The sequence below is a fragment of the Balaenoptera musculus genome, chromosome 1 (genome assembly GCF_009873245.2).
Source record: "Balaenoptera musculus isolate JJ_BM4_2016_0621 chromosome 1, mBalMus1.pri.v3, whole genome shotgun sequence".
Lineage (NCBI taxonomy): Eukaryota > Metazoa > Chordata > Mammalia > Artiodactyla > Balaenopteridae > Balaenoptera > Balaenoptera musculus.
The window spans coordinates 46026873-46053002 of NC_045785.1; the positions used below are offsets into that span (position 1 = coordinate 46026873).

Genomic DNA, 26130 nt, shown 5'->3' on the forward strand with positions numbered 1-26130 from the left:
CAGGACCCCCCGGGAAGGTCCTGTTTCTCTCTGGTTTCAGTCTTGTCATCATCAAATGGCGTATGGCCCTTTACCCTACCTTAGCCTAAAACACTTGGAGTGATCAAAGGCAATCGTGGGAGATGATATTAGACAGTCTGTAGCATGACTGTGGGGCATTGGTGGGAGATAAGGGAGGATGAGAGGAGAGAGCTGACCATGCCCTGTTGGGGGCACATACCCTTAACCCCTTTCTTTACCTAGCAAGCCACACACACTCTTCAATGTTGAGTTTGGAATTCTCCTCCTCCAGGAAGCCTTCCCTGACTTACCCACAGTCTGGGTCAGAGGCCTCCCTACCACACTGACCTGGTCACACTGTGTAGTCATTGTTTCCCCCACTAGACTCTCCGGGAAGGGACCATATTTGGGTCCCAGGCACCCTGCACAATGTCTGCCCAGAGTGGGTGTCCAGGTAACTGGGGGAGGAATGAGTCCTGACACCATCCCTGCAACCCTACCTCTCTCCTGACCACCTTATTCCTGCCCTCCACTCTCTGGCTCCCCTTGCCCGTTCCCTCTTTCTCCTCCTCCCCTCCCCAGAGTGGAGAAGGAATGGGATGCCCTTTGCCTAAGTCGAACCCTTTCTATGTGTCTCTCTGGTCCCACCAGCATAAGGTGAATATCAAGAGGCCTTTGCGCTCCACCAGGCCCTGCGCGGGGCTCTGCCATAAATCAAGAAATCGGAAACGTTTCCTCAACAGGTGACTCTAAAACCCGACCAAATGGCATCCATATTAACTACCGTGAGGGGCCATTAAATCTGCCGGTCTCAGGGAAGGATGTCTGGCAAGGCAGCAGTGAAAATGTGCATAGCCGAATGGAAAAGTCGGGGACCCTGCGGGCGCGCCTGCAGGGGCGCAGCGCGGGCAAAGACGCAGCGCACAGGTCTGTGGCGGATCACAAATCGCAAGGCCTGGGTTGCCGTGGCAGCGGTGGCGGCGGTGGCAGAAGCCGGTCTGGCCTGCCGGCGGGCGCGAAACAGTCCCGCAGTCCGAGTCCCGCGAGGACCTCTCCGCGGCGGGCGGGCCAGCGCCATGGCCACCAACTGGTTCGCGGGCGCTCCCTTCGGGGTGCAGAGCCACAGGTGGGGCGGGGCGGTGGGAGAGAGGGCCCACCAACGGGAGGCTGGAGCCTGGTGGAGGGGGAGCGAGAGGGGGGTTATGTGCGGGGGGGGGGGGGGGGGGGGGGGGCGGGGCGGGGGTAGGGCTGGCAGTGAGGGGTGGGGGCGGGACTTTCGATAACCCTCCTGCCTGCCGCACTTCCCTGCCCAGAGTCTTTTACCACCGTTATTAAGTTATTTAAAATCATTTCAGAATCACCTACTATGTGCTGCTCAGAGAGGCCGAGTGGCCTGGCCCATAGTAGGTCACTCAGCCCAAAAGTCATGGGTAGGATTTCAGCCCAGGTGTCTTTCTTCATTCATACGTATGGCATATATCATGTGTATATCATATATATATACCACCTGTGATATATGTATCATATCATAGGTGGTGTATATATATATATGTGATAGGTGATATATATATCACCTACTATGTGCCAGGCACAGTTCTAGCATCTGGGGATAAAATAGTGAACTAAACAGCAAAGCCCTTGCTCATGAGCTTGCCTTCATATGGGAGGGGTGGTGGGAGTGGATAATAAATAAAAAAAGAAAAAGATATAAAATGTTGGCTAGTGATAAGGGCTATGGAGAAAAAGGAAGTGGGGAGGAGGAGCTGGAGAGTGCAGGGGGTGGGGCGGCTGGTAGTTGCCCTGAGAAGGTGATTGTGAGTAAAGGTTCCCAGCAGGGGGTTAGGGGACCAGACAAGGGTGGAATCCAGGGAGAGGGAACCTGGAAGGACGAAGACCCTGAGGAGGCAGCAGCCCTGCTCATCCTTCATGGGCCAGCTCCAAAGTCACCTCCCGTGAGATGCCAACTCTCCCACCGCCCAGAACTGCCCTCCGCAGGGCTGGGTGCCTCTCACTGGGCATCTGTCCCTCCCAGGTTTGACGTCTCCGCTGTCTATCCCAACCAGAAGAAGTTCAGCACCTTCACGGAGGCCACGTACTCCAGGGTTTACTCTGTGGACGTGGTGAGTTTGCATAGCTTCCCGAGTCTCCCACGTGGTCTGGCCACTGCCCCTCCGAGTCCCCCACCGTGACAGATGAGCTGATCTGTGTAAGGGGCATGCCTCACACCCCTCCGTGCCCTCAGCCCACAGCTCAGAGCTTGACTCAGAGCTGGGGCCTCAATGTGTTTGATAAACGCAGGACTGTAGTGAAAACAGCATGGGTCGGATCCACAGAGACCTGGGTTCCACTTGCAGCTCTTGCACAGACTGGCTGCGGGCCCTCTCTGAAGTGTAAGGGGGCCAGTGACAGAGGATGTCATGGTTGCACCTTGAGGGCCAGGCTCGGGGCTGGGGGAGGGGCCCCCAGAGGGGTATTGCCTGTCCACTCCCAGGTCAGGGTGACAGCTTGGTGAGGACTTGCTCTGTGGGTGGACTGGTGGTGCAGCTGGCCTTGCTCTGACTGCGCTCTGACTCAGTCCCACACAGGACCTGGGACCTATGGCTGCAAGGAGACCTGCTTCAGCATCAAGAAGTTGAAGAAGGAGGTGGGCACAGGCTGGGCCAAGGCCCAGGAAGCCCCCCGGCTGACACAGCTGCCCTACTTCCAGTACTGGGCCATCATGAAAGAGAAGCGGCAGCCCCTGGGGCCCCACCCTGCCCTACCGCTGGTGCCACGTCCTCCTGCCCGGTCCTGCCTGCCCTCAGGGTGGCCTGCAGTGTCCTCCCAGGCCCAGGTAGAGCTCATCCTTTAAGGAACACATCCTCGCCTGGGCTCCTGCCCACGTGGACACTCCCAAGCGTAAAGTTTTCGCCTCTGCTCTCTTCTCTTGGGGCAGAAGGAAGAGCTGGGGCCTGGCTCCTACAACTCCAAAGACTTCTTAGAAGAGTTGCAGGAGAAACCGGGCAGCTCCGGGGAGGTTCGCTTCCGAGGACTCATTGGGGTAGGTGTTCTCATACACGGAGTGGGATCCCTCCTACCCTCTGCTCTGTCCGAAGAGCATGCAGCCTGGGTGGGGCTGGAAGCGCTCTTTCTCCTACCGTTCTTCTTCCCAGGCTTGGCCAGGCTCTCCTCTGGGACCCCACAGCCCCTCTGCTTTCCAGTGCCACAGCTTTCAGCCCACTGGCTGTCGTAGGCTTCTGTGTATCCCCCACCAGACCAGGAGCTCCCTGTCGGCAGGGATGGGTCTGGTTCATCTTTGAGTCCCTGGCACAGAGCCAGGCATACATTAGGTGCTCAACAAACTCCTCCATATCTATAGCCGTCCAGCCAGCCAGCAAATAATGGTTGAGCGCCCTCTAGTGCCACGTATTGTTCCAGGCCCTGGGGATCCAGCAGTGATGAAGACAAGGTCCCTGCCCTCGTGGAGCTGTGGTCCTAGTGGTAGAAACAACGGTACAAAGAAGCAAATCACATATAATGAGGGCCATGAGGAAAAATGAGACAGGGAGAGATGGCGAATGATGAGGTGCCATTTATAGGGTAGTCAGGGAAGACCTCTGGGAGGAGGTGGCATTCGAGCAAAACCTGTGGTAGGTGAGCAATGGAGACTCACGGAATCTGTGAGTGAGGGTGGAGGAGGCAAGAGCAGAGGGGTGAGGACCAGGACATGAGGCCCTTCTGGCAAGGTGAGAGGGACTTGATTTGATTCCTCAGGTTTGATTCCAGGTGCTGTGGGAGGACAGCGGAGGAGGGTTTTGATGGGGGGGGGTACTGAGTGACATGCTTGTGGGGGAGGGGGTCGGAGGCATCCAGATGGGAGGTGACTGTGGTGAGAGGTGGGGGTGGCAGGAGGGCTGCCGTGGCATCGGTGTGGGTCTGGATGAGTGGGGTTCAGGCTGCATAGGGTCGTGCGGGCAAAGGCAGGAGTCACGCCCGCGCTGCCAGTGCTGCCCCTCCTCCCCTGCCCCCCACGCTCTCTGGGCTGGACACCCTTGCCCTCCTCACTCCTCAAAGTGAGGCAAAGCACTCGCCCTGTGCTTTGCTCCTTCTCTTCCCTCTACCAGAAGTGCCATTCCGCCCCCAGCAGCCCCTTCACCTAAGGACCCCCTGCTCATCCCTCAGCTCTCAGCTCCGAGGTCTGACCTGACCCCATGAGGTGCCATCTCCCTTTCCCAGGAGCCCCGATTGTGGCTGTGGGTTCAGTGTCTCTCCGCCAGTGCACAGCAGCCCCCAAGGGTGGACCACATCTGCCCGGTTGGTTCGCTGCAGAATCCCCAGGTCCTAGCAGCGCCTGGCACATAGTAGGCACGTGATAAGTCTTTGTGGACTAAGCCCATGCCTGCCTACTAAGTACTGGTTCTCCAAAACACTCTAATTTTTTTATAACCACTCCAGACAAGGCCCTGGAGGCTCAGAGAGGATAAACATCTTGCCCCAGTGGGCCAAATGGGCAAACCCCAAGCCAGGGCCTTTCCTCCACACCTCACCACTGTGAAACTTTCTATGGAGCCTGGGAATTACTCCTTGCCACGTTCAGGGGACGTGCACATGCATCCTCAGGTGCAGAAGCTGTCACTGCACTGTGTGGAGAGGGGCTGCCTGGAGGCACTGAAAAATGAGTGATTACCTTCAAGTCTAAAGTAATAATAGCTGACACTTAATGCAGCACTTGCCATGTGCCAGGCACTGTTCTAAGCACCTGAGTGTACTAATTAATGTAATCCTCACCACAACCCTGTGAAGCAGGCACTATCATCGCCACTTTACAGACAGAAAACGAGCTCAGAGAGGTTAAGTGATTGCCCAAAGTCACAGAGCTACTAAGTGGCAGAGGCAGGATTGGGTCCAAGGTGTCCACACATAACCACTGCACTTGACCCGTAGGCTGGACTCACTTGGATTGTTCCTTGACCATCTGTGGAGGACAGGATCTAATGGCAGAGCCCAGCCCCACTGAAGGCAGAGGAGTTGGGGGAACAAATCAGATGCTGCCTGTTTCCTCCTGTGCCCGGTCCCCAGCGCTGGAGCTTCTGCGAGGGTTGGCTGAGCAGGGTGAAGGTCCCACGGCCTGTCCCTCCGTTCCAGCTGTCTCTTCTCCTCTCTGGTCCCCACATCTGCTCCTGCAGTAACCTCACTGGGCCCTGTGGGATTTCCCCGAGCCACTCTCCTGGGCTCAGGGCCTGGACAGAAAGTTCAAGGAGGTGGCACTGCCCCAGTGGGCGGAAGGCAGCCCCGGGAGAGCTCACATCCAAGGCCTGACTTTCTCAGCTGTCATCTTGCTCTGGGCTGGGAACCTGATGGCCTCCTCTGGCCTCTGGTCCCTCCAGTTGTCCCCCCAGTGCGGGTGGGACAGGCCTACAAATGCCACCTGTGCAGGGTGCTGACTTCTCCATGGGGGCCTCCCCAGTGCCAGTGCCAAAGCTGTGGGTGCCTGCTTTGGGTCCTGTGAATCCTTCCCCAGAGCGGATGGGCTGTTGAAGCACACCCCTGCAAAGCCAGTGCCTTCTCTGCTGGCACTGGGCTCTGCCTCCATCCTCCTGCTAGTGCGCTCTGCCCTCCCTTGGCTTTGGGGACACTGGGCTCTGTGTCCTTGGAGCTCCTCCGCCAGCCTCCCTCCATGGCTTCTCTTTCCCAGGCCCTGCCCTCCCCACCACCCTCTGTGGGGTGTTCTCTCTTGCGCAGCCAGGCTCCATGCACATGGCTTCAGATCCCCACCCCGGGGTCCTCCAGGCCCCTCAAACTCTGCATGCCCCCCTCCTGCCATGTCAGCATCTCCCCCAGGCCTGCTCTTCCTGGGCAATGGCACCGCCCAGCGGCCAGAGCCAGAAACCCATGGGCACCTTGTGCCCCTGTAGTCACGGGGGTCTGTGCTTCTGTCTCCCATCCTCCTCCTTCCATCCCCTTGACCTCCGCCCAAGCCCAAACCACACTCCCCCTGCCCAGGGGCGCCCCCATGACTGATTTCCTGGTCACCTACTATTGCCCCAGTCGCCTTCCTAAGTGTCCTCATGCCTCAGAATCAAGTCTGGATGCCCCACTTGGCCTTCAGGGCCTTCCCATTCTCTTCCCAGTATACCTTTCCCAACGGTCTCAAAGGTGCTCTTATGGCTCCCTCTACCTGGGACACCTGTCCCTCCCCTTCATCTTCTGGGAAGATGACTCTTTCTTCAAGGTCCACCTAAAAAAAAATCTTGTAAGTGACAATTCCCACTTCCCCCAGAATTAATCACTCCTGCCTGGGTCCCAGAAGCCCTGAAACATAACATTCTAGCTAAAGTCAGGGGTGTTCACATCAGCCCAGGTGTGTTACTGAACCTCTGAACCTGAAGGTTTGAAGGGAGAGATGAGGCTTTGCCGACAGAGTGCCGGCACTGGACTCCTCCTGGTCTGTGAGCTCTGGGATGAGCAGCTCCCACCCCTTTGTTATAACCCTCACTTCTGAAGTCTCCCTAGACACCGTGGTGCTTATTTCTCTCCCACTTCTGGTGCCTGCACAGTGCCTGGGAAACAGTAGAAGCTCAGAAAGATCATGCATGGATTTTGAAGTTAGAACCGTTGTGCTGCCCCTTTCTGGAGGTGGGACCTTGGACACAAGGTTTGCCTCTCTGAGGCTCAGTTTCCCCATCTATTGATTGCAGGCGGCACTGATTTGATCTCATCAGGATGTCTCTAGGACCAAGATATTAAGGCTAGTAAAGCAGCCAGCACATGATGTTGAGACCCACCTTCCTACTTTGGGGCTTTTCTCCTGAACGTACCTGGAAACCTTGGGCCCTGGAAGGAGGCAATGTGCATTCTGGTTCCTCTGAGGGCGAACAAATCTGATGCTTGCCACGGCCTGACTACCCACCCTCTCTGCCAGGCCTGGTTCTGGGCTGCTTCCTGGGAGGTTCCAGGGACTGGAGGTAGGCAGGGCTGAGCCATCTGTGGAGTGGCAGCGATCCCGTGTGGCTAAAAGGTGCAAAGCAGCAGAAAACATCCTGCCAGGTCTTGACCCAACAGTGGCTACCCACCCACCCACCTATACTGCCGGGTGGCTCTTCTCATTCCACCTACAGAGGCCATATTTCCGACCCTGGCAGTCGAGGCTCCAGATGCTCATTCCAGCCACAGTTCTCAACCTCTCCTACCCCGCCCCACCAAGGCAGCCACCCCACCCTGACTTATTAGGTGTTGGCACCCACTGTGGGCTGGCCATGTGCAGGAGGCTTTATAGACGTTATTTCATATCATCCTCATTACCTTGGAAGAAAGTCCTACTATCCCTGTGCTTGAAATGTGGACCATGAGGCTAAGACGGATTAAGTGGCATGCCCACCGTCACTCAGCTGGGAAGCAGTGGAGTCAGGATTCGAACCCAGGACTCCAAATCCCTCCAGGTCTCAGCACTGTTCATGGCACAGTGGGAAACCCATTCACGTAAACGTAGGGCTATAACACAGGGGTGTAATGGTTGGGATTTCTGAGACCACCAAAGCAAGCAGCTGTCTGGGGTGATCAGGGAAGGAAGGCTTCATTCCCAGGAGAGATGACATTCGAGCTGGCTTTGCAGGATTAGAAGAATTTTCCAAGGCCAAGAAGGCAGGAAGGGCATTTTGGGTGGCAGTAATGGCACAAGCAAGCAAAGGCAAGGAGGTTGCCAGTATGGCATAGGTTTGGGGACCAGCAAGGACCTCACTTTGGCTGAAGCGTCAGATGTAGGAAGGGGACAGTGAGGGCTAAGTTGGACAGACCAGTGGGGCCCCAGTGAAGAGTCTGAACTTGGGACTGAAGGTCTGAGCAGTGGCAGAGGCTCACAGGCCCACAGTGCTGTGTGTTTTGGGGGGCAGTTAACACACAGGGGCTCTGAAAATCCCATTACCCTCTGGGGGGCATCTCTTCCTCAGGTGCACTCAGCAGCGCAAGGAGTGGGACTAATGGCCTTTATGTCCGTCCCTCTCGCCCCCAGAACTACTATCCAGGCCCTGGAAATTATGGGGAGAAGGGCAACCCATGCACGAAGCTGGAGGAGAGTGCCTGGAACTGGTCCCATTCCAAGGGCCTCATGTGCAGGATGACCAACAAGCCGCCCCCCTTGGCTCATCAGGTATCCCCCTCCCCTGGCCAGGCCTCGCCCACCTTCCTGCGCAGACCTGGGGGTGTGGACTCCAGGGCAGATGGGGAAACCGAGGCCCCGAGGGGGTGATGGACCTGCAGGGATTGTCCTCTGTGCTCTGTTCCAGGGGAGCGGTCTGGCACTGGGCACCTACACCTTCAAAAGTGGCATCGAGATGTACCTGGCACGATCCACGGGCACCCGCAGCCTCTATGACACTTTCTCTGGTGACCGAAGCAAGCCCCAGCCTTATGGACATTACTCTGTGCAGGTGTGTACCCAGGCAGGCTCTGCCTTCCCTGGCAGGAAAACAGGCCTCACCTATCCACAGCACCCTGTGTGCCAGGCTCTGCGCAGGACTCTTTCCATAGCCTGCTCACTCCCCTCTCCCGGCTAGGGCAGGGTAAAGCGCCCTGTGTTAGAGGAGGAGACTGAGGCTAGCCACGCAGCTGGTAGGGACAGAGCCGGGATTGAACCCCACGGCATCTGTCTGGCTTCACCTCCAGTCCCCTCTCCTCTGTACCAGCACGAATTGCAGGGGAGGTGCAGGGGGCCACAGTGCCAGGCCTGGACGGGAGACAGGCTGCCAGGCCTGCAGGGACCTGGATGGTGTAGGCCTGGGTGTCCTGCTGTTTTGGAAACACTTCCCAGCCATCTCAGACCCAGCTAAGCTGACTGGGTTAGTGGCAGAGAACTGGAGGGCTGTGAGGGGAAGCTGAGGTAGAATTTTAGCTTGATGCCCCCCTTTCCTGCACCAGTCAAATTCCTGTTGTGTGATCCCTAGCACCCTGGGCTTTGCTTTCATAGTAATTGGACTTAAGTATTTGTCTAACTGTTTATTTTGTCTCTACTGTGCCTTCACTCATGTGTGCCTTGGGCCAGGTAATCATCTAGGTGCAGGGGAACCTGCCCCAGTGGTGCTTACTTTCTAGTAAGTGCTTACTTTCTAGTAAGTGCTTACTTTCTAGTGCAAAAAGAAACACAATCGCAAGTGAAAACAATATAGAATGTTAGCAGGGAGTGAGTGCTGTGGTAAAGGCATCAGGAGCGCTAAGAAGCAGGGGTGGTGAAATGTTGAAATACTTTGGGACCAGCTGGTAAATAGCCACTGAATGAGCCCTGCAACCTGGCTCCTCCCTGGGGCTTCCCAGGCCTCCCCATGACCAGCTACTAAGGTGTCCTGCCAGCACAGCAGGGACCTCGGACACTCTGTAGGCCCTAGAGCCAGTGCCCAGGCCACAGGATATTATTTTGTGTTATCTAAAAAATAGACATTTTAAAGAGCAGTTTTAGGTTCACAGCAAAATTGAGCAGAAAGTACAGGGTTCTCATGTTCCCTCTGTCCCCCCTACATGCCCAGGCCCCCACTATCAGTAATCAGCACCAGAGGGGAACATTTCTTACAATCAGTGCATCTACATTGACACATTATTATCCCCCAAAGTCCATGGTTTACATTAGGGTACACTCTTGGTGTTGTACATTCAATGGGTTTGGACAAATATATAATAACATGTATCCACCGTTCTAGTATCATACAGAGTAGTTTTGCTGCCCTAAGGATCCTGAGTGTTCCCCCGTCACACTGGTTTTTAAATATTTGGACTATCACTTCTGCTTAGAACAGTGCCTGACTCAGTAAATGTCCACGAAACAAGTGAAAGAAAGAAGAAGTGGATGAAGGCAAGCTGGGCTGCAGGGCACCGCACGGAGGAGAGGCTGTTAGAGACCCCACCAGACTGACCCCACCCCTGGCTGGGGGGCTTCGTCTCTGTCGCCCAGGTCGGGGTGGACTGGCCTGGCCATGGGACAGTGGCAGGCATGGGGGAGAGTGATGCCTCATTGGACCACTGCTTGTCTCTGATTGTGGTAAGGGTCCAGAATCGCAGCTCTTGCCTTTCCTGACATAACAGATATTCTTTTTCCTCCTCTGTTTCTCAGAAAAAAAACGCTCAGGGAACTGATGAATTTCAAGAGCTTCGTGGAAGAACTTGACTCACATCACAATAAGAAGCGTGGTGTTTTTTCAAAAGTTCCCCGCAACCTGGAAACCCCTCCAGAAAGAGTTTATTGGGCCACCCTTAGCCAGTGTCCCCCAAAACTAGTCAGTGTCCCCCTGTGGCCTTCCTTCCTTCTCCTCTTGGAAGGGGGCTTTCCTGCGGGGGCAGGGTGGGGTGGAGGCGGCTATTTCAGCCGAAGGCTCACCCTTGGGTACCAGACTCACCTGGTTCCCAATCCTGGTCTTGTACTTGCTAGTCACATTGGATCAGTGTCTGTCACTCTCTGAGCCTTGGTTTACATGCTTGTCCCGTGAGCGTGACCAGGTGGCTGTGAGAATTCAATGAGGTTAGTACTAGAGCTTATAGTGTGGAGCCTGGCACCCGGGAAGTACCCAGTGGGCATTGATCTCTGCCCCTCCCTCCCCTGCAGAGAGGATGAGGGGAAAACTGGAGCGGGACCAAGTGTGAATAAGGGGTCTGCCCGACAGAGGGCCGCACACCTGTTTAGGGGAGTGGTGGGCTCCTTTCTGGGGGCTCGGCAGCCAGTGGTCTGAGTAGGCTCTGGACATTAGTCGACCCCCAGGGAGGTTCTGCCCCCCAGGGAGGGAACTGCTAAGGGCTTGGGAAGGTGGGCATGTCCAGAGGAATGAAAAAGGGTACCAACATTTCCTGAATACCTGCTCTGGGGTGGGCACCTTTCAGCCCCCTGGAGGGGGGGATTGTCTTTTGCATTTCATGAAAGGAAACCGAGGCCCAGAGATGGGAAGGGACTTGCCCAGGCTCCCAGCAAGGGGGAGAAGGAGCCAAGATTGGAGCCCGGCTCATTTAGCTGCAAAGTCCGAGTGGCTTCCGCTCCCCAGACTGGGGTCTGGAGCACCTCTCTGGACCCTGCCAGACCGGGAGGGCCCTTGGGAACCTGGAAAGAGGTTTCAGGATGATGGGTGAGCATAGAGTGGGTGGCAGGGGTCATGAGAGTCCCGCAGGGCCCCTTCACCCCCAGAGGATGGGCTCCTGGTAAGTTGGGAGGTGGCCAGGTACCTCCCACTGTCCTTGGCTCAAGTCTCAGGGCTGCCAGGGGGGTGAGGTCAGCTGCCCAGAGCCCTCATCAGGCCTGGCCCCAGGCTGACCACTGCCAGACCTCGCCAAGCTTTCAGCCTTTGTTCCTCACCTCTAGGCCACGTCTGGTCCCGGTACGTGGCTTCCTCCAGAGAAGGAATGCAAACACATCAACCAACCACCGTTCCTGCTATCTTCCAAGCGGATAGGCATAAAGGCCTCCCAGGTGATTCTGGGAACCTGGGTGGGTGGGTCTGGGTAGGGGATACACAGTGAGAAGCAGGGAACCCTCTCCTGACTCTACAGGCAGCCCCAAGTTCTCCTTCCCCCCGGGAACTGATGCTCTGAGGGAGCCAATCCCACCTCTCTTTTTTCTACCAGGGACTAACACCCACTCCCACCGTCTCATTTCTCTAAGGCAGTGGTTTTTCAAACTTGAGCAGGCATTAGCCTCACCTGGAGGGCTTGCCCCACGCCAGAGCTTCTGATTCAGTAAGCCTGGAGTGGGGCCTGGGAACTTGCATTCCTAGTGAGTTCTCAGGTGATGCTGATACTGCTCTTCCAGGGACAAGTTTGAGAACCGCTGTGCTAATGGACATCACCCAGAGCCATCCCACTCTCTTATTTTCCAGGGAAATGCTCCCTCCATTCTCTTCATATTTGTCTTGAGGCCTCAGGGGCAGCTCAGGGAGTTGGCCCATTTCTCATCTCTGGTTGAGCAAAGACCCTCTCCTCCCCCTCCTCTCTCCTCCCCCTCCCCCTCCCCTCTCCTCCCCCTCCCCAGAGGCAGTCATCCCCCATATATGATGTAATCTTCAGTTTGTTGGTGTTCTTGTAAGACAGCTAAGCTCTTGCCTTCGTGTGCCTGCCTTCTTCATTCACCAGATGGCATTGGGCATCAGCCTCATTCCGTTTCTCATTCCTGTCCTTCATTTTTTAAGCCCACATTTTACTGGGGTCTAATAACCATACAGAAAGGAGCATGAGTCCTAAGTGAAGAGCTCCATGAATTGTCACAAAATGGACCCACCATGTAACCACCCCCAAGAGGGTTGAAGGGCACGTTTCCAGCACCCCAGGGCCACGCCTGCAACCTCCCTCCGCATCAGGTGGTTCCTCTCCTGACTTCCAGTAGCGCAGGTTAGTTTTGCCTGGTTTTGAACAGCTGTTTTTTTTTTTTAATTAATTGAGATATTTAATAGACAGTGCAAACCATAGTTCCATCTGATTATAAATGTATGAGTTGTCTATCAGTTATCGCAAACAGCAACAAGCACCTTAGAGCTACGTTAGAAAAATATATAGCTGGGATTTAACTCTAACAATCTCACACTCTCTCAAGAGAACACCATCTGTTTCAAATCAGTGTCACAAACTCCAAAAAGACCAGGGGAGTGGGAGTGAGGAGTGGGCCAGAGTGGGAAACACAGGGGCCAGTACACAGGCGATGGACAGAAATACAGCTCTCGAGGAAACCAAAATCAGATGCATTATTACAGCTAAGGACAAGGAAAAGCTTATGGCTTTTAAAAAACAACTCCTGCCAGTACCGTACAAGTCTTACAAAGAGATGTGTGACAAGTCAGCTGACTTAAAAGGACAGAGGCTACATTTTCAGATCATTTCAACTGCAAACAGTCGACCCTATCCATTGAGGTTCAGCAGTGGAGTTAGCATAGTCCAGAAGCTCAATGTTGGATTTGCAAATACAGTTTATTCTACAGAAATTCAACATTATAAACAGCAGGCACCTCCCCCGCCCCTTGCCTGTCCCGCTGGGTGCAGACCACGCTATGCAGAGTGAGCAGTGATGCTGCCCTACTGCTTTGGAGGAAGATTCGAGAGTGATGGAATCTGCCTTCCCTGCACACGCACGCGCCTGCCCGCCGCGCAGGCCATCAGACTGGGCCCAGCCCGCGCTGGACCGGTTAAGTGGATCCAGCCCAGGTCTCCAATTCCTTCATGTCGTCGTCTTCCTCTTCCTTCTTCTTGGTGGGTTTTGATAGTAGAGATACAGAGGGAACATTTGGTAGAGGGACTGTTTCCGGTCCACTGATTTCCAGCATATTGTCTAGTTCCTCCTGTTCTAGTTCTTCTAATTCTGCCATGAGCTCATCCTCGTCAAACTCTTCTCCAAACCCTACAGATTTTGAAATAGCTGTTGAAGTTTCTTCTGCAAGTTCCTGCTGGTCAGCAATGTCCTGCATTAACTCATCAGCTTTATCGACGTCCATGTTGTCGTGGGCAGCCTTCATGGCCTTGGTGGCATAGCCCACGTTCTTGAGCCCCTCGGTGTTGGTGTTGGCATTCTCCAGGGCCTCTCGCTGGAACTCGATGGTTGACAGTGTGCCGTTGATCTGTACCAACTGCTTTCCATACCTCTTCTTGCGCTTCAGTGCCTGGAGGGCAGCGCGCTTGATTTTGGTGTCGTGCTTCTTGGCGGCCGTCCGTCAGCTCCTGCTCTATCTTCTTCTCCGGGAATTCTTGCTTCTTACTTAGCATCTCCTCTGTGTTCCAAAGCCTCTGGATGGCCTCCCAGGGGGGTCGGGCCGCCCTTGCCGGCTTTACCCACTCCAGCCCCGAACAGCTTCCCGAACACCGACACTGCTGCTGCTGGACGTGCCAGCCTGCGCTGCCCACTCCCCGCCCTGCCACTCCCTGCCGCCGCAGGCCTCCTGAACAGCTGTGTATTTTTAAGCTGTGACTTTCTCCTGGTTTCCCTGGGGACATCTTGCTTGGAACCTGCCTTCCTACTAAGCTCCCCCTGCCCCATCCCGCAGGCCCACACCCCAGCTCTCCCTCTTCCACTCCACCTCCTTGTCTCCCGAGCGATGTCTTGGCCCCCAGTGTGCCCACACCCCCTGCCCTGCTCGGTTCTTGTGAGGTCCAGACGGTCAGGTCCCCACATTCTTCCTTTTCTCACCACCAGCCTGCACCTCCTCCAGGGGAGAGGGTCTTCGCTTGGGGACCCAGTCTGACCTTGGGACAGATTCTGTACAAATGGCAGGTTCCCGTCCTGCCATTCTCCTGCCCTCACTAGTCACCCTGGACAGACTACATCTCCTCTCTGAACCTCTCCACTGGCGCTTCTTGTACCTATAACCCAGGTTTCTGGGTGGGATGGTGTATTAATTTCCTAAAGCTGCCATAACAAAGTATCACAGACTAGATGGCTTAAAACAACAGAAATTTATCCTCTCACAGTTCTGGGAGCCAGAAGTCTGAAATCCAGGTATGGACAAAACCGCATTTCCTCTGAAGCCTGTAGGGGAGGATCCTTCCCGGCCTCTTTCTAGCTGCTGGTGGTGGCTGGCAATCTTTGGAACTCCTTGGCTGGTAAGTGCATCACTCCAGCCTCTGCCTCCATGTTGTATGGCCATCTTCCCCCTGTATGTCTCTGCTTATGAGGACACTAGTCACATTGGATTAAGGACCCACCCTACTCCGGTATGAGCTCATCGTAACTGATTACATCTGCAGCTATTTCCAAATAAGCTCACAGTCTGAGGTCCTGGGGATTAGGACTTGCACATCTCTTTGGGGAACACGATTCATTGTGTAACAGATGGAATAAGGAGGAGCCTAGAGGGAGGGGAGGAGGCCTGAGATCAAGTTTCCAGGCCAGGCATCCAGCTTGCTAATGTCCTGCCTCTTCTCCCTGGTGCAGAACCCCGTGGGTTTGGGTCGCTACCTCAACACCCAGCTGATGGAGACAAAGGACCATAGGCAGCGATACCGGTCCCTGTTCATGGGTGGATCCAAGCGCTACCTTTCGGACCCGGCCCGGGACAGGCTCATGCAGTGAGTGCCGCTGGAGCTCCAGCAGAGGGGCAAGGGCACAGAGGGGCTTACTCTGGGCTGGGCTGGGGGCTCCAGCATCTTGTGCTTGGTTCCCATGGGAGCACAGCTGCCGCCCCTAGTGCCAGCCAAACAGCTGTGGCAGTGCAAAGAGTTCAGATCCTGGCTCTGACGCTTACTGGCTGGGTGAGGTGGGGCACATCGCTTAACCTCTCTGAGCCTCACTTCCCTCAGCTGTCAACGAGCGGGGGACTGTGGAGACCCAAATGGAATATTCTGTCTAAAGTTGGTGGTAAGGAGAAAAGGAACTCCATCGAGGCTAACTCCTCCACCCACAACCCACACAGTCTAGGATTGCCTTGCATGGCGTCACCACATGGGATCTGTTTCTTGGTGTTGAAAACGGGGTTGGTAAAACTCACCTCAGGAAGGTGTTGTGAAGCCTAAAGAAAAAAGTGCATGGAATACTGTGGCTAACTGTAAAACAGCTTGCAAATGTTAGCTGCCGCGATGTCTTATTGACCTAAGATACCATCAATTGCCGTATAATCTCAGCTTCAGAAATGTTAAAATATGAATAAACATGCACTTTAGAATTGGAAATTCTGTCATTCTGTCATCAGAAATTCTGGTGAGAGCATGAGGTCCAGATCTAAATATTTAAAACCAGCTTTTAAATATTTTTATCAAAGTAGACCTGTGTCTTCTTTCTTGATTGACCCTCTTGTTTTGGTGGATTCCTTAGAAAGGGTAATGGGAGGTGACATTTTTGATAGACTGCATGCCTGAAAAAGATTCTTCTTCCTCTCTGCACAGCTGATCAATAGGTTGGCTGGAAATAAAATATTAGTTGGAAATAATTTTCCCTGGGAATTTTGAAGGCTTTGCTCCATTGCCTTCGACTTTTAAGCATGGTTGTTAAGAATTTCGATGCCATCTTGGTTTCCTGTCCTTTGTATGCAACTTGCACCTTCCTCTCTGGAAGCTTTTAGAATCTTCTCTCTGTCCCTTATGTACTGAAATTTCTTGATGATGGGTCTACTGTGAGGCTATTTTCATCCACTGCTTTGGGTACTTAATGGGTTCCTTCCTTATGGAAACTCAGGACCTTCTATTCTGGGAAAATTTTTTGTGTTTTTGTCTTTAGTGATTCCCTCCCTTCTGTGTTCTCTCTATTTTTTAGATGAATGGTAGACATTCTGGTTTGATGCTCTAGTTTTCTTATCTCTTTTCCCTTATTTCTTTAAAAAATTTTTTTGGCTGAGTTGGGTCTTCGTTGCTGCACGTGGGCTTTCTCTAGTTGTGGTGAGCAGGGGTTACTCTTCGTTGCAGTGCATGGACTTCTCATTGTGATGGCTTCTCTTGTTGCAGAGCACAGGCTCTAGGCACGCGGGCTTCAGTAGTTGTGGCTTGCAGGCTCTAGAGCGCGGGCTTCAGTAGTTGTGGCGTATGGGCTTAGTTGCTCCACGGCATGTGGGATCTTCCCAGACCAAGGATCAAACCCATGTCCCCTCCATTGGCAGGCAGATTCTTAACCACTGCGCCACCAGGGAAGTCCCGAGAGTTCATTTTAACACTGCAAAGTAAGGAAGCAAGTGCAATAAAGTGTGTAAATAGTTTCCTTTGATACTGCAACCACAACAAATAGAGAACTTAATTGAGAAAAAGAAAAAGATTCCATTCTTATGAGCTACACAATACAATGCATTGGGATAAACTTAATCAAGTATATTCAAGGCATAAATGAAGAAAAATATAAACCTTTACTAAAAGATGTTAAAGAAGGCCTGAATAACTAGAGCAAATACCATGTTCATGGATGGAAAAGCTCAATATTGGAAAAATAGTAATTCTCCCCATTGATGTACACATTTAGTGCCATTTTTAATCAAATTGTAAGGGGGTTGGAAGGGGGAATTGAATACATTTATTATAAACTTTGTCTGAAAGAGTAAATACATATGATTATTAAAAAATAGGAGACTAAAAATCCCATTAAAAAATGCATTGCCACATGCATAGACAACACAGTATGGAGGACTAGGCCCCAGACTGTTGACCATGGTTACACCTGGGGGGTCTTTTGCATTCTACCTTGTTTTATTTCTGAAATGCTTGAATTTTTCAAAGTAAACATATATTATTTTTATAATTTGAAAAAAACAAATAAATAAAGGACAAGAACTCTTGAGGCAGACTACACAATTATGGGTTCTTGTGGACCCATCTCTAGCCAAGAGTCACCCTTTGTCTTCCAGACCTCAGTTTTCCCATCTGTAAAAGGGAAATACTTTATACCCTACAGGACATGGCCGGGCATAATTAAGGCTTATGAATGCTACTGAATGGAAGCCAACCATCAGGTGCCCGGGGGTGTCTGATGGTCAGGCTGGTGCATGATTCTCGCTGGGGCTCAGGTTCATTGATCATGAAGCCCCAACTCAATTGGGCTCTTGGGTCAGGAGGACTTTGCCACGAGGCACAGAAGGTAGGTCATAAGTTGGGAAGAAGGATTTCCTTATATGCTCTTTCATTGATTGATTCATTTGAAAGACCTGTTCTGTGCTTGGTTCTACCCTGAGTATTGCTGCGCTGCTGACCATTTTCAGGTGATGAGAAATGTTCTCTCATTTGTTCGCTGAATTTTTTATTTCTGAGTTCATATTTTAATTTCTAAGAGTTATTTTTGTTTTCTGAATGTTCCTTTTAGTAACAACATGCTCATATTTCATGGATACAATGCTTTCTTATCCTTTGAAGATATTATTAAGACAAGTTTGCCTGACATAGTCTCCTTCTGTTTCAATTTTTTTTTTCATGTGTTTGTTTTGGTCTCAATCTTCCATATCAGAGATTTTCCTCAAATATCTGGTGATCCTTGACAGTGCACTCATGTCCAATTGAAAATCCTACTAGAGACTCTGGGGCACTTGTTGATCATTGGTTCACCATAGCATGACCAAGCTGAGTGTTTTCACTGGGGGAATTTCAGTGTCAGTGCTGTTAGATCTTTTTCTCTTGGCCTTGGCTGGAGAAAGCTCTTCTGAGAGATGTAAACCTGGCTGCCAGAACTTTACATGGGGGAGAAGAACTTAGAGGTCTCAATATTTAGTGATCAAACTCCCATTTGATTCCCTGTTTTAAATAGGATACTCATGACATCAACTCTGTCTGGTATCATCCTGTACAGAGAACCTCTCTGTCTCCAGAGAATAAATTCTGCAATCTTCATTCATGAAGGGTATTCATCTGGCTGCAGAGAGTGGAGAGGGAAGTTGTTATTACACAGACATTCAATCCATATCCTTGTTTTGGTGCACTCCCAATTCCAGAGGTACCTAGTGCTGCCAATTCCTCGGTCTTTTGGAGTGAGGGAATTCTTAGCTTTAACTTCTTCTGTCTTAGGATTTAGCTTTCTTGGGTATGCTAACATAGTTACCATTCTTCCATCTGCTTTTCAACTTCCTAAATATTCCCTCTTACTGCTGCTGCTTCTATTCTTTCTGTTCTTGTGGGTGTATGATTTTAAATTTGTATCCCTTTACTCCTGTTTTAGTTAGATTTCAGGAGGGATGGAGGTTAATATATGCATTCAATCCACTAAAAGTGTGGTGAAATTTCTGAGTTTCAAAAGTAAAATAAAAATCTTGGAGATGTCAGATCTAAGAAGACAAATAACCTACAATCTAGATAAAAGACAATCAGACATGTTTTGGACCTCTCTTCTGAAACATGAATGATAGAAAACACTGTTTATACAACAAGAAAAAGACTTGAGACTAGAATTCTCTATAGCCAAACTATCATTCATGTGCAAATAGAGATGCACAAGAATTTGAGATGTATACCAAATGTATCTTTTCTGAAAATATTACTGGGGGATATACTCCAAGTGAAAAATGAATTAGCATAGGAGCTCAACAAAGGGGAAGACATAAAATGTAAGAATATATCTAGCTATGATTTACCAGATAAATGTGAACAACAGCAAAAAGTGGTAATACAAATACCAAGCAAAATAGAATTCAAGGCAAAAATATTAAATGGGACAAAGATGAGTATTTAATCATGGTAAACAAGGAAATCCATGGAGAAGTTATACAAACCATGAACCTTCACACACTCAAAATAACAGTGACAAACTCCCACAATCATAATGGGAATTCTTAATAAGAGAGAATTTGACAGATAAGGACATGTAAATAATTATTTGGAGGATTTGAATAGGTGTGTTTTACTCCACATTATTTTCGGATATTCATGGAACATTTATAAAAGTTACTCTTCTAAGAAAATTTCATTTAAAATATCTAAATTAAAAACACCCTACATAGAAAATTTTAGGTTACTTTTTCTAAACAGAGTACAATAAAACAAGACATTAACAATAAAAGGATAACCCTCAAAACCAAGTACTTGGAAACTAGTAAGTAGTCTTCTTAAAAGCTCTTGGGTCTAAGAGAAAATCTAGTTTGAAATTACAGTCCATTTAGAAATTAATTACAATAAAAACTCTATATCAAAAGCTATGTAATATTGTCAAAGCACCCATTAGAAGAAAATTCATAGCTTTAATAGCTTTTAATATTAAATATGAAAGATTGAAACCAACAGAAGCAATCATTCGATTCTAGAAGTTTAAAAAAATCAAAATAAATTTAAAACTAAGGCAGGAGTAAAGAATTAATAAGAACAAATCGAGTCTGGAAGGATGGAGGTGCTCTCACTGGGGCCTCACAGCTCCTCCATGTTGATGTGCTATTGTCAATCCCTGCTACGGCTGTAGAGGGGGGGCCACAACCCAGTGTGGGTGTGGAAGGAAAAGTGTAGGGTCCACAGACTGCGAGGCTGCTGTAGAAAGGCAAAGAGCGATTGTCAGGGCTGTCTTCCCATCTTATACGAGAGTGCCTGCAGAGGTAGGGGTGATGGAAATGGCTCAGAGGCCCGCAGCCAAACAGGCAGGGCGGGGACCAGGGCTCTGACTCAGATCCTGTACTTCAGCCTCTCTTCCTTGGCCAGGTTTGCAGAGGCCATGGGTGTGGAACACAACTTGGCCTGAACAATTTGCTGTTGTCAGTCCAGATGAGGGAGGGCGTGTGTGGGAGAGTTGTAAAGTCTTCTTCTGGAATGTGTAGTGGCAGCTAATCTTTCTCACCTGTCGCTCCCAAGCCTCACCTGCTTCTTCCTGCCAAACCACTGGTTCTGGGCTTCCAGCTAGGCAGCCTGGGATTTGACTCCTGTGTGGAAAGGCAGCCTTTTGCTTTCCATTATTTAGAGCTATGCACATAGGAGGTGCTTCATAAATGTGGCTGATGGACCAATGGAGCAAGTTTTCCACCTGGTCACCTTTCTGGCGCTAACAGCCTGGTCTCTACTCCATCTGGCCACCCTCTGGCCGTGTGGACATGCTCACTTTGCACTCCAGCCAGGCCACGCTTTGGCCACACTGTGATCTGTTCTTGAAACATTCTTCTCCTAGTTTCTGTCTGGAAAATTCCTATTTATCCTCCACAACTCTGCTTAAATATGAAGCCTTCCCTGATTTTTACAGACAATGCCTCTTGTGCATTCCCAGTTTGGAGCACTTTCCCTTTATATTGCAATTATTTATTCACATGCCTGTGGTCCCTACTAGACAGAACTTCTCTATTCTCAAACTCCAGTGTCTAGCTGGCACATGTAGAAGGAGCTCAATGCATATTTGTTAAAGGATGAGTCAGTGCACTAATTGATGAAATGGTCCAGAGTCTGGATAACTCCATGCAAGGAAACTTCCAGTTCGATCTGGCAGAAGCTTATTTTTCCTAAGTTTTTTCACTTGACATTTTTTAATGAAAAATTTAAACATACACCAAAATAGAAAGGATTTTACAGTGTATATGCATCACTTAGATTCTACCATTAATGTTTTATTCTTCTTGTTTTATGACATATCTTTCTGTCTGTTAATCTATTAATCACCTATCTATTACTATCCTTCTACCCATCTATTAATTACCTTACAATCTGATAAATTTCAAAGTAAATGGCAGACATCAATACTTCCTCCTAAATACTTCAGTAGGCATACTAACTTTTTAGCATTTTAAACTAAAGTCACATTCCTTGTCCAGAAATCTGAAATTGAAATCATAAGTATCCATTTTTATAATAACAATAATAATAAATTCTTATATCACTAGAGTATATTTATAATATTCAAAATGATTTTATATGTATTTACTGTATACAATAACGTTAAAAGGTAGGAATTACTCTCAATGTTTTTCAGTTGAGACAACTGAAATTTGGAGAGAGAAAGGGATTTCCTAAAGCTGCTGCTAGGCAACTGCATTCATGCATGTAATCTTCAAAAATTAATTGAGAACTTGCTATGTGGCAGGCACATCTTGGGACATTGCAGAAGAGAACCAGACAGACAGCAGTTCTGTCCCAGAGTGGCTCCCACCTTTCTGGGGAAGGCATTCAATCCCCGTTCTACAGTTACAGGGCAGTGTGAGAAGGATGAGGGCAGGAGGGGCCTGGTACTTTTCTATGTCCAGAACGCTCTCCCCACTCTTTTCCCCACAGCGTTCTGGAGGATGAGACCAGGAGAGAAGGCCCTTTGAACCCAGATAGCCTTTACCATGACCAGTCTTCCTGTCCTCGCCCCACCTGCTCACACCCGGTCACTCCCCTTTTACCTCCTGGGCCTCTGTGCATGCTGCTTTGGTGGGAGATTTGGAAGCTTGAACAGGAAAGGGGGACTCTTAGGAAGTTCAGCACAGAGTCCCCCTTCCCCAGGGTTCCAAGCTGCGTTCTTTCCACAAGTGTTCACTTCTTTCAGGGAGGAGAAAAATTAGGACAAAGGAAAGCGCGTGAACAAAGGAAAGGAAGCAAAAAAGCTCAGGACCTGTCCGGAAAACCCTAGATGGTTCGATTTGGATGATGCATGGAGTGTGCAAAGGGGAATCGCAGAGAATAAGGCAGGTGGGATTGGCTAGGCCAGTCCTTAGAGGCCTTGATTGTGAAGCTAAGCTGCTCAGACTTTATCTGACCTGTGAGAAGCCACAGAAAGATTTCTGTGTAAAAGTAAAAGTTTCTGTATAAATGTAAAAGTTACATTTATAATAGTAAAACTTACAGCCAGGAAAATTCACCCTTCTTAGGTATATAGCTCTATGAGATTTTTTTTCCAGTTCTGTGAGTTTTGACAAATGTATATAGTCATGTAATTAATCACCCAAACAAGCAAGATAAAAGATATTACCATCACCCTTGAAAGTTTCCTTGTGCCATTTGTAGGCCCCAGCCCCTGGCGACTACTGATGTGATTACCAGCCCTATAGTTTTGCCTTTTCCAGAATGTCATATAAATGGAATCATGCCGTATGTAGAATTTTGTTTCTTTCATTTTGCATGGTGTTCTTGAGATTCATCCATACTATTGCTTATATTAGCAGTTTCTTCCTTTCTAATGCTGACTTGTGTTCTCTTGAATGGATATACCACAGTTTATCCACTTTCAAGGAGAGGGACATTTGGGTTGTTTCCAGTCTGGGAAATTTTGAATAAATCTGCTATAAGCAGTCCCATATAGGTCTTCATGTAGACATATGCTTTCGTTCTTCTTTGGTAAATATCTAGAGTAGGATTTCTAGGTCACTTGATAAACACATGTATAACTTTATAAGAAACTGCCAAACTATTTTCTGAAAAGGTTTTATTCCTGCCAACAATGTATGTGGGATCTAATTGCTTTACATCCTTGTCAACATTTGGTATTATAAGGCTTTTTTTCCTTCCAAATTTAGCCGTCCTAATAGGGGTATTTCCTTGTGGTTTGAATTTGCATTTCTCTAATGACAAGATGTTGGGCATTTTTTCATGTACCTCCTCCATATCTCTTCTTTTGCACATTTTAAAATGTGGTTACTTGTTTTCTTCTATTAAGTGTTGAGAGTCCTTTATATATTCCAGGCATACATCCTTTATCAGACATGTATTGTGCAAATATTTTCTTCCAGACCCTCAAAAGGGTTTTAATGGGAAGTAACTCTTGTGGGGTTTTTTTGTTTTTTTTTAATTAATTAATTTTATTTATTTTTGGCTGCATTGGGTCTTCGTCTCTGTGCGAGGGCTTTCTCTAGTTGCGGCAAGCGGGGGCCACTCTTCATCGCGGTGCGTGGGCCTCTCAGTGTCGCGGCCTCTCTTGTTGCGGAGCACAAGCTCCAGACGCGCAGGCTCAGTAGTTGTGGCTCACGGGCCCAGTTGCTCCGCGGCATGTGAGATCCTCCCAGACCAGGGCTCGAACCCGTGTCCCCTGCATTGGCAGGCAGACTCTCAACCACTGCGCCACCAGGGAAGCCCCACTCTTGTGTTTTAAAGACGTACTCTGTGGCATTGTTGGGTGGGGGAGTGGGGTGGGGCCGGATGGAGACAAGGAGGCCGACTTAGTGTCAGGTGAGAGCTGAGGCTCTGAGCCAGGCCAGGGGCAGTGGGCTGGGGAGGACTGAAGAGCAGAAAGCACAGAGACCCACCGGATGATCATAAAGGCCTCTTTGACCCTGTGAGCCCTCCCTCCTGCCTTCTTTCCTTTGACAGATATTTGTGGACACCACCTTTCAAGCACCTGAAACAGTCTAGGCATAGGGGAAATATCAATAAAGACATCAAAGTCCTGCCTTCATCAAGTTTAAGTCTTGGTGGGAAAGACAGACAATGAACAAACACATACATGTGTGCACCATAATGGCTGGTATATGCTGTTGGACACACAAAGCAAGGGGTTCTTATGAAATGCCACCTTCCAAATGGCTTCTGAGATGAAACCAGAGAGAGTCCTCATGGGTTCCACTCTTAGGAAAGAATCCGAGCAATGGGAGGGACGCTAGACTGTGGTCAGGGGCTCTGGGCTGGAATTCTGGCCATCAGGGTGACCTCAGGCAAGTTCCCTCCTTATTGGGACCCTCAGTCTCCCTCTTGGGATGATCTTTTAGGTGCTAGGATTTTGTATTTGAAGTTCTTACAAACCGATTTGGGGGCTCTGATGAGCCAAAGTAGGTGAATAGCAGAGGAATTTCCTCCTTAGAACCAGGCTGTTTTGTTGGAAAAGCTCTAGAGGTCATCAATTTTGGCCTCTCAACCAACGTAGGATCCCCTAGGAAGCACCCTGTTCATCCCCTGTGGGTGCCCCTCCAGGGATGGGGGGCTCACTCTCTTCCAAGGGATCAGTTCCATTTTCTCTTTCTCTGTCTTTTTAAAGGGAAAGAATCACACCTTTTACTAAGGGGAAGTGCCCTCCAACAGTGGATTACAATTCAGATCCTATTCCTTAAAGCTGCACATGAAGGACAGCCTGCAGTGACCGGAGGACCCAAAGGCCTGAAGACAAATCTGGGGATGGGAGGGTAGGAGTGGGAATGGGGGGTCTTGGAGAAAGGACACATGGGAATGCCTGGGAGAGGGGAGAGGTGTGGTGGGATCACTTTTGCGGGAGATGTCTACCAGGAGGTCATGATGTCTGCTGGGCCAGATATCTTTTGATATGAGAGATCAATTATCCTGAGAATCAGCTAGTGACATGAACATGGGAGCCAGACACCAGATGGACTAAAGGGGTGGAATGTGGTTGACACTCTTGGAACCCCTTTTATTCTAAAGCCAAAGTCCTTGGATTCCTGATCAGTAAAACCCAAAGAGAGTTGGGAGAGTGGAGCATATATCCTAAGGTGGTTGTAGGCCTTCTCTGGGAATATTCCGTCTCCATCCCAGGATGCTCCTGGAAGCTCAGCATGGCCAAATGCCATGAGGAGGCTGCTGACCTCCAGCAATCATGCAGCCATTGGGAACAAACAGTTCCACTCCCAAAGTCAGACCTCGTGGGCACGCCAGTCTAGCCCAGAGGTGGGTCTGTGCAGGTTGGTCACAATGTCCTGAGCTTCTGCCCTCACTGTTTTTGGACAGTGAGAGATTGGGTGGGATGGCAGGAGTGTGTTGTCTTTAGAAAAGAGGAGACAGACTCACAGCCTCAGCCACAAAACTCACATAATGATAAAAAATACTTCAAACAATCTTAAGAGCATGAGTGCCTTACAGAAGTTACTTCTTCACTCATGTCAAAATGACTGTTTTGGGAGAAGTAAAACTGACTTTATTCACAGGCATGTTGTCTATTGAAAAAAAAATACTATTGAATCCTCAAAAAGGCTGATAAGCCAAACTAGGTGCAAGTAGGTCTAATAAGTCTGCAAGGTTTCAGGAAATAAGATCAATATACCCAAATCAACTATTGCTATACACTAGCAATGAACAACCAAAAATTGAAAATTGAAAATGCCATATATAATAGCATCAAAACTATCAAATACTTAGGTATAAATTTGACAAAAGAGGTATAAGATTTGTACAGTGAAAACTATAAAATTTCTCTCTGCTGAGAGAAATTAAAGAAGACCTAAATAAAGGGAGAGATATACCACAATCATGGATCAAAAGACTCAATGTTTTTGAGATGTCAATTCCCTCAAATTCATCTATAGATTCAATACCAATCAAAATCCTAGTAATTTTTTTTTATTATTACTTTTTTTATACAGCAAGTTCTTATTAGTCATCAATTTTATACACATCAGTGTATACATGTCAATCCCAATCACCCAATTCAGCACACCACCATCCCCACCCTCCCGGGGTTATCCCCCTTGGTGTCCATACATCTGTTCTCTACATCTGTGTCTCAACTTCTGCCCTGCAAACCGGTTCATCTGTACCATTTTTCTAGGTTCCACATACATGCATTAATATACGATATTTGTTTTTCTCTTTCTGACTTACTTCACTCTGTATGACAGTCTCTAGATCCATCCACGTCTCAACAAACGACTCAATTTCATTCCTTTTTATGGCTGAGTAATATTCCATTGTATATATGTACCACATCTCCTTTATCCATTCATCTGTCGATGGGCATTTCGGTTGCTTCCATGACCTGGTTATTGTAAATAGTGCTGCAATGAACATTGGGGTGCATGTGTCTCTTTGAATTATGGTTTTCTCTGGGTATATACCCAGTAGTGGGATTGCTGGATCATATGGTAATTCTATTTTTAGTTTTTTAAAGAACCTCCATACTGTTCTCCATAGTGGCTGTATCAATTTACA

General features: G+C 49.4%; 2 protein-coding genes across 2 annotated transcripts; one reads left to right on the forward strand and one right to left on the reverse strand.

Moving 5' to 3' along the window:
* The first annotated feature begins 1076 nt into the window (after positions 1-1076).
* LEXM (lymphocyte expansion molecule) lies at positions 1077-24305 on the forward strand. Its single transcript, XM_036856662.1, has 10 exons — positions 1077-1126; positions 2033-2120; positions 2576-2767; positions 2936-3040; positions 7988-8125; positions 8262-8407; positions 10076-10238; positions 11309-11434; positions 14858-14991; positions 24233-24305. Exons 1-10 carry the CDS (start codon positions 1077-1079, stop codon positions 24303-24305), a joined length of 1215 nt encoding a protein of 404 aa, XP_036712557.1.
* LOC118890006 (charged multivesicular body protein 4b-like) lies at positions 12863-14569 on the reverse strand. Its single transcript, XM_036842226.1, is given in 2 exon segments — positions 12863-13637; positions 13639-14569. Coding segments are annotated over 2 exon segments (801 nt in total). The 5' UTR covers positions 13921-14569; the 3' UTR covers positions 12863-13118.
* Positions 24306-26130: the final 1825 nt, after the last annotated feature.

Coding starts and splice junctions, on each gene's coding strand:
- LEXM (XM_036856662.1), top strand. CDS start 1,077: ATGGCCACCAACTGGTTCGCGGGCGCTCCCTTCGGGGTGCAGAGCCAC. Junction 1,127..2,032: donor TTCGGGGTGCAGAGCCACAG/GTGGGGCGGGGC, acceptor TGTCCCTCCCAG/GTTTGACGTCTCCGCTGTCT. Junction 10,239..11,308: donor GCCAGTGTCCCCCAAAACTA/GTCAGTGTCCCC, acceptor CCTCACCTCTAG/GCCACGTCTGGTCCCGGTAC.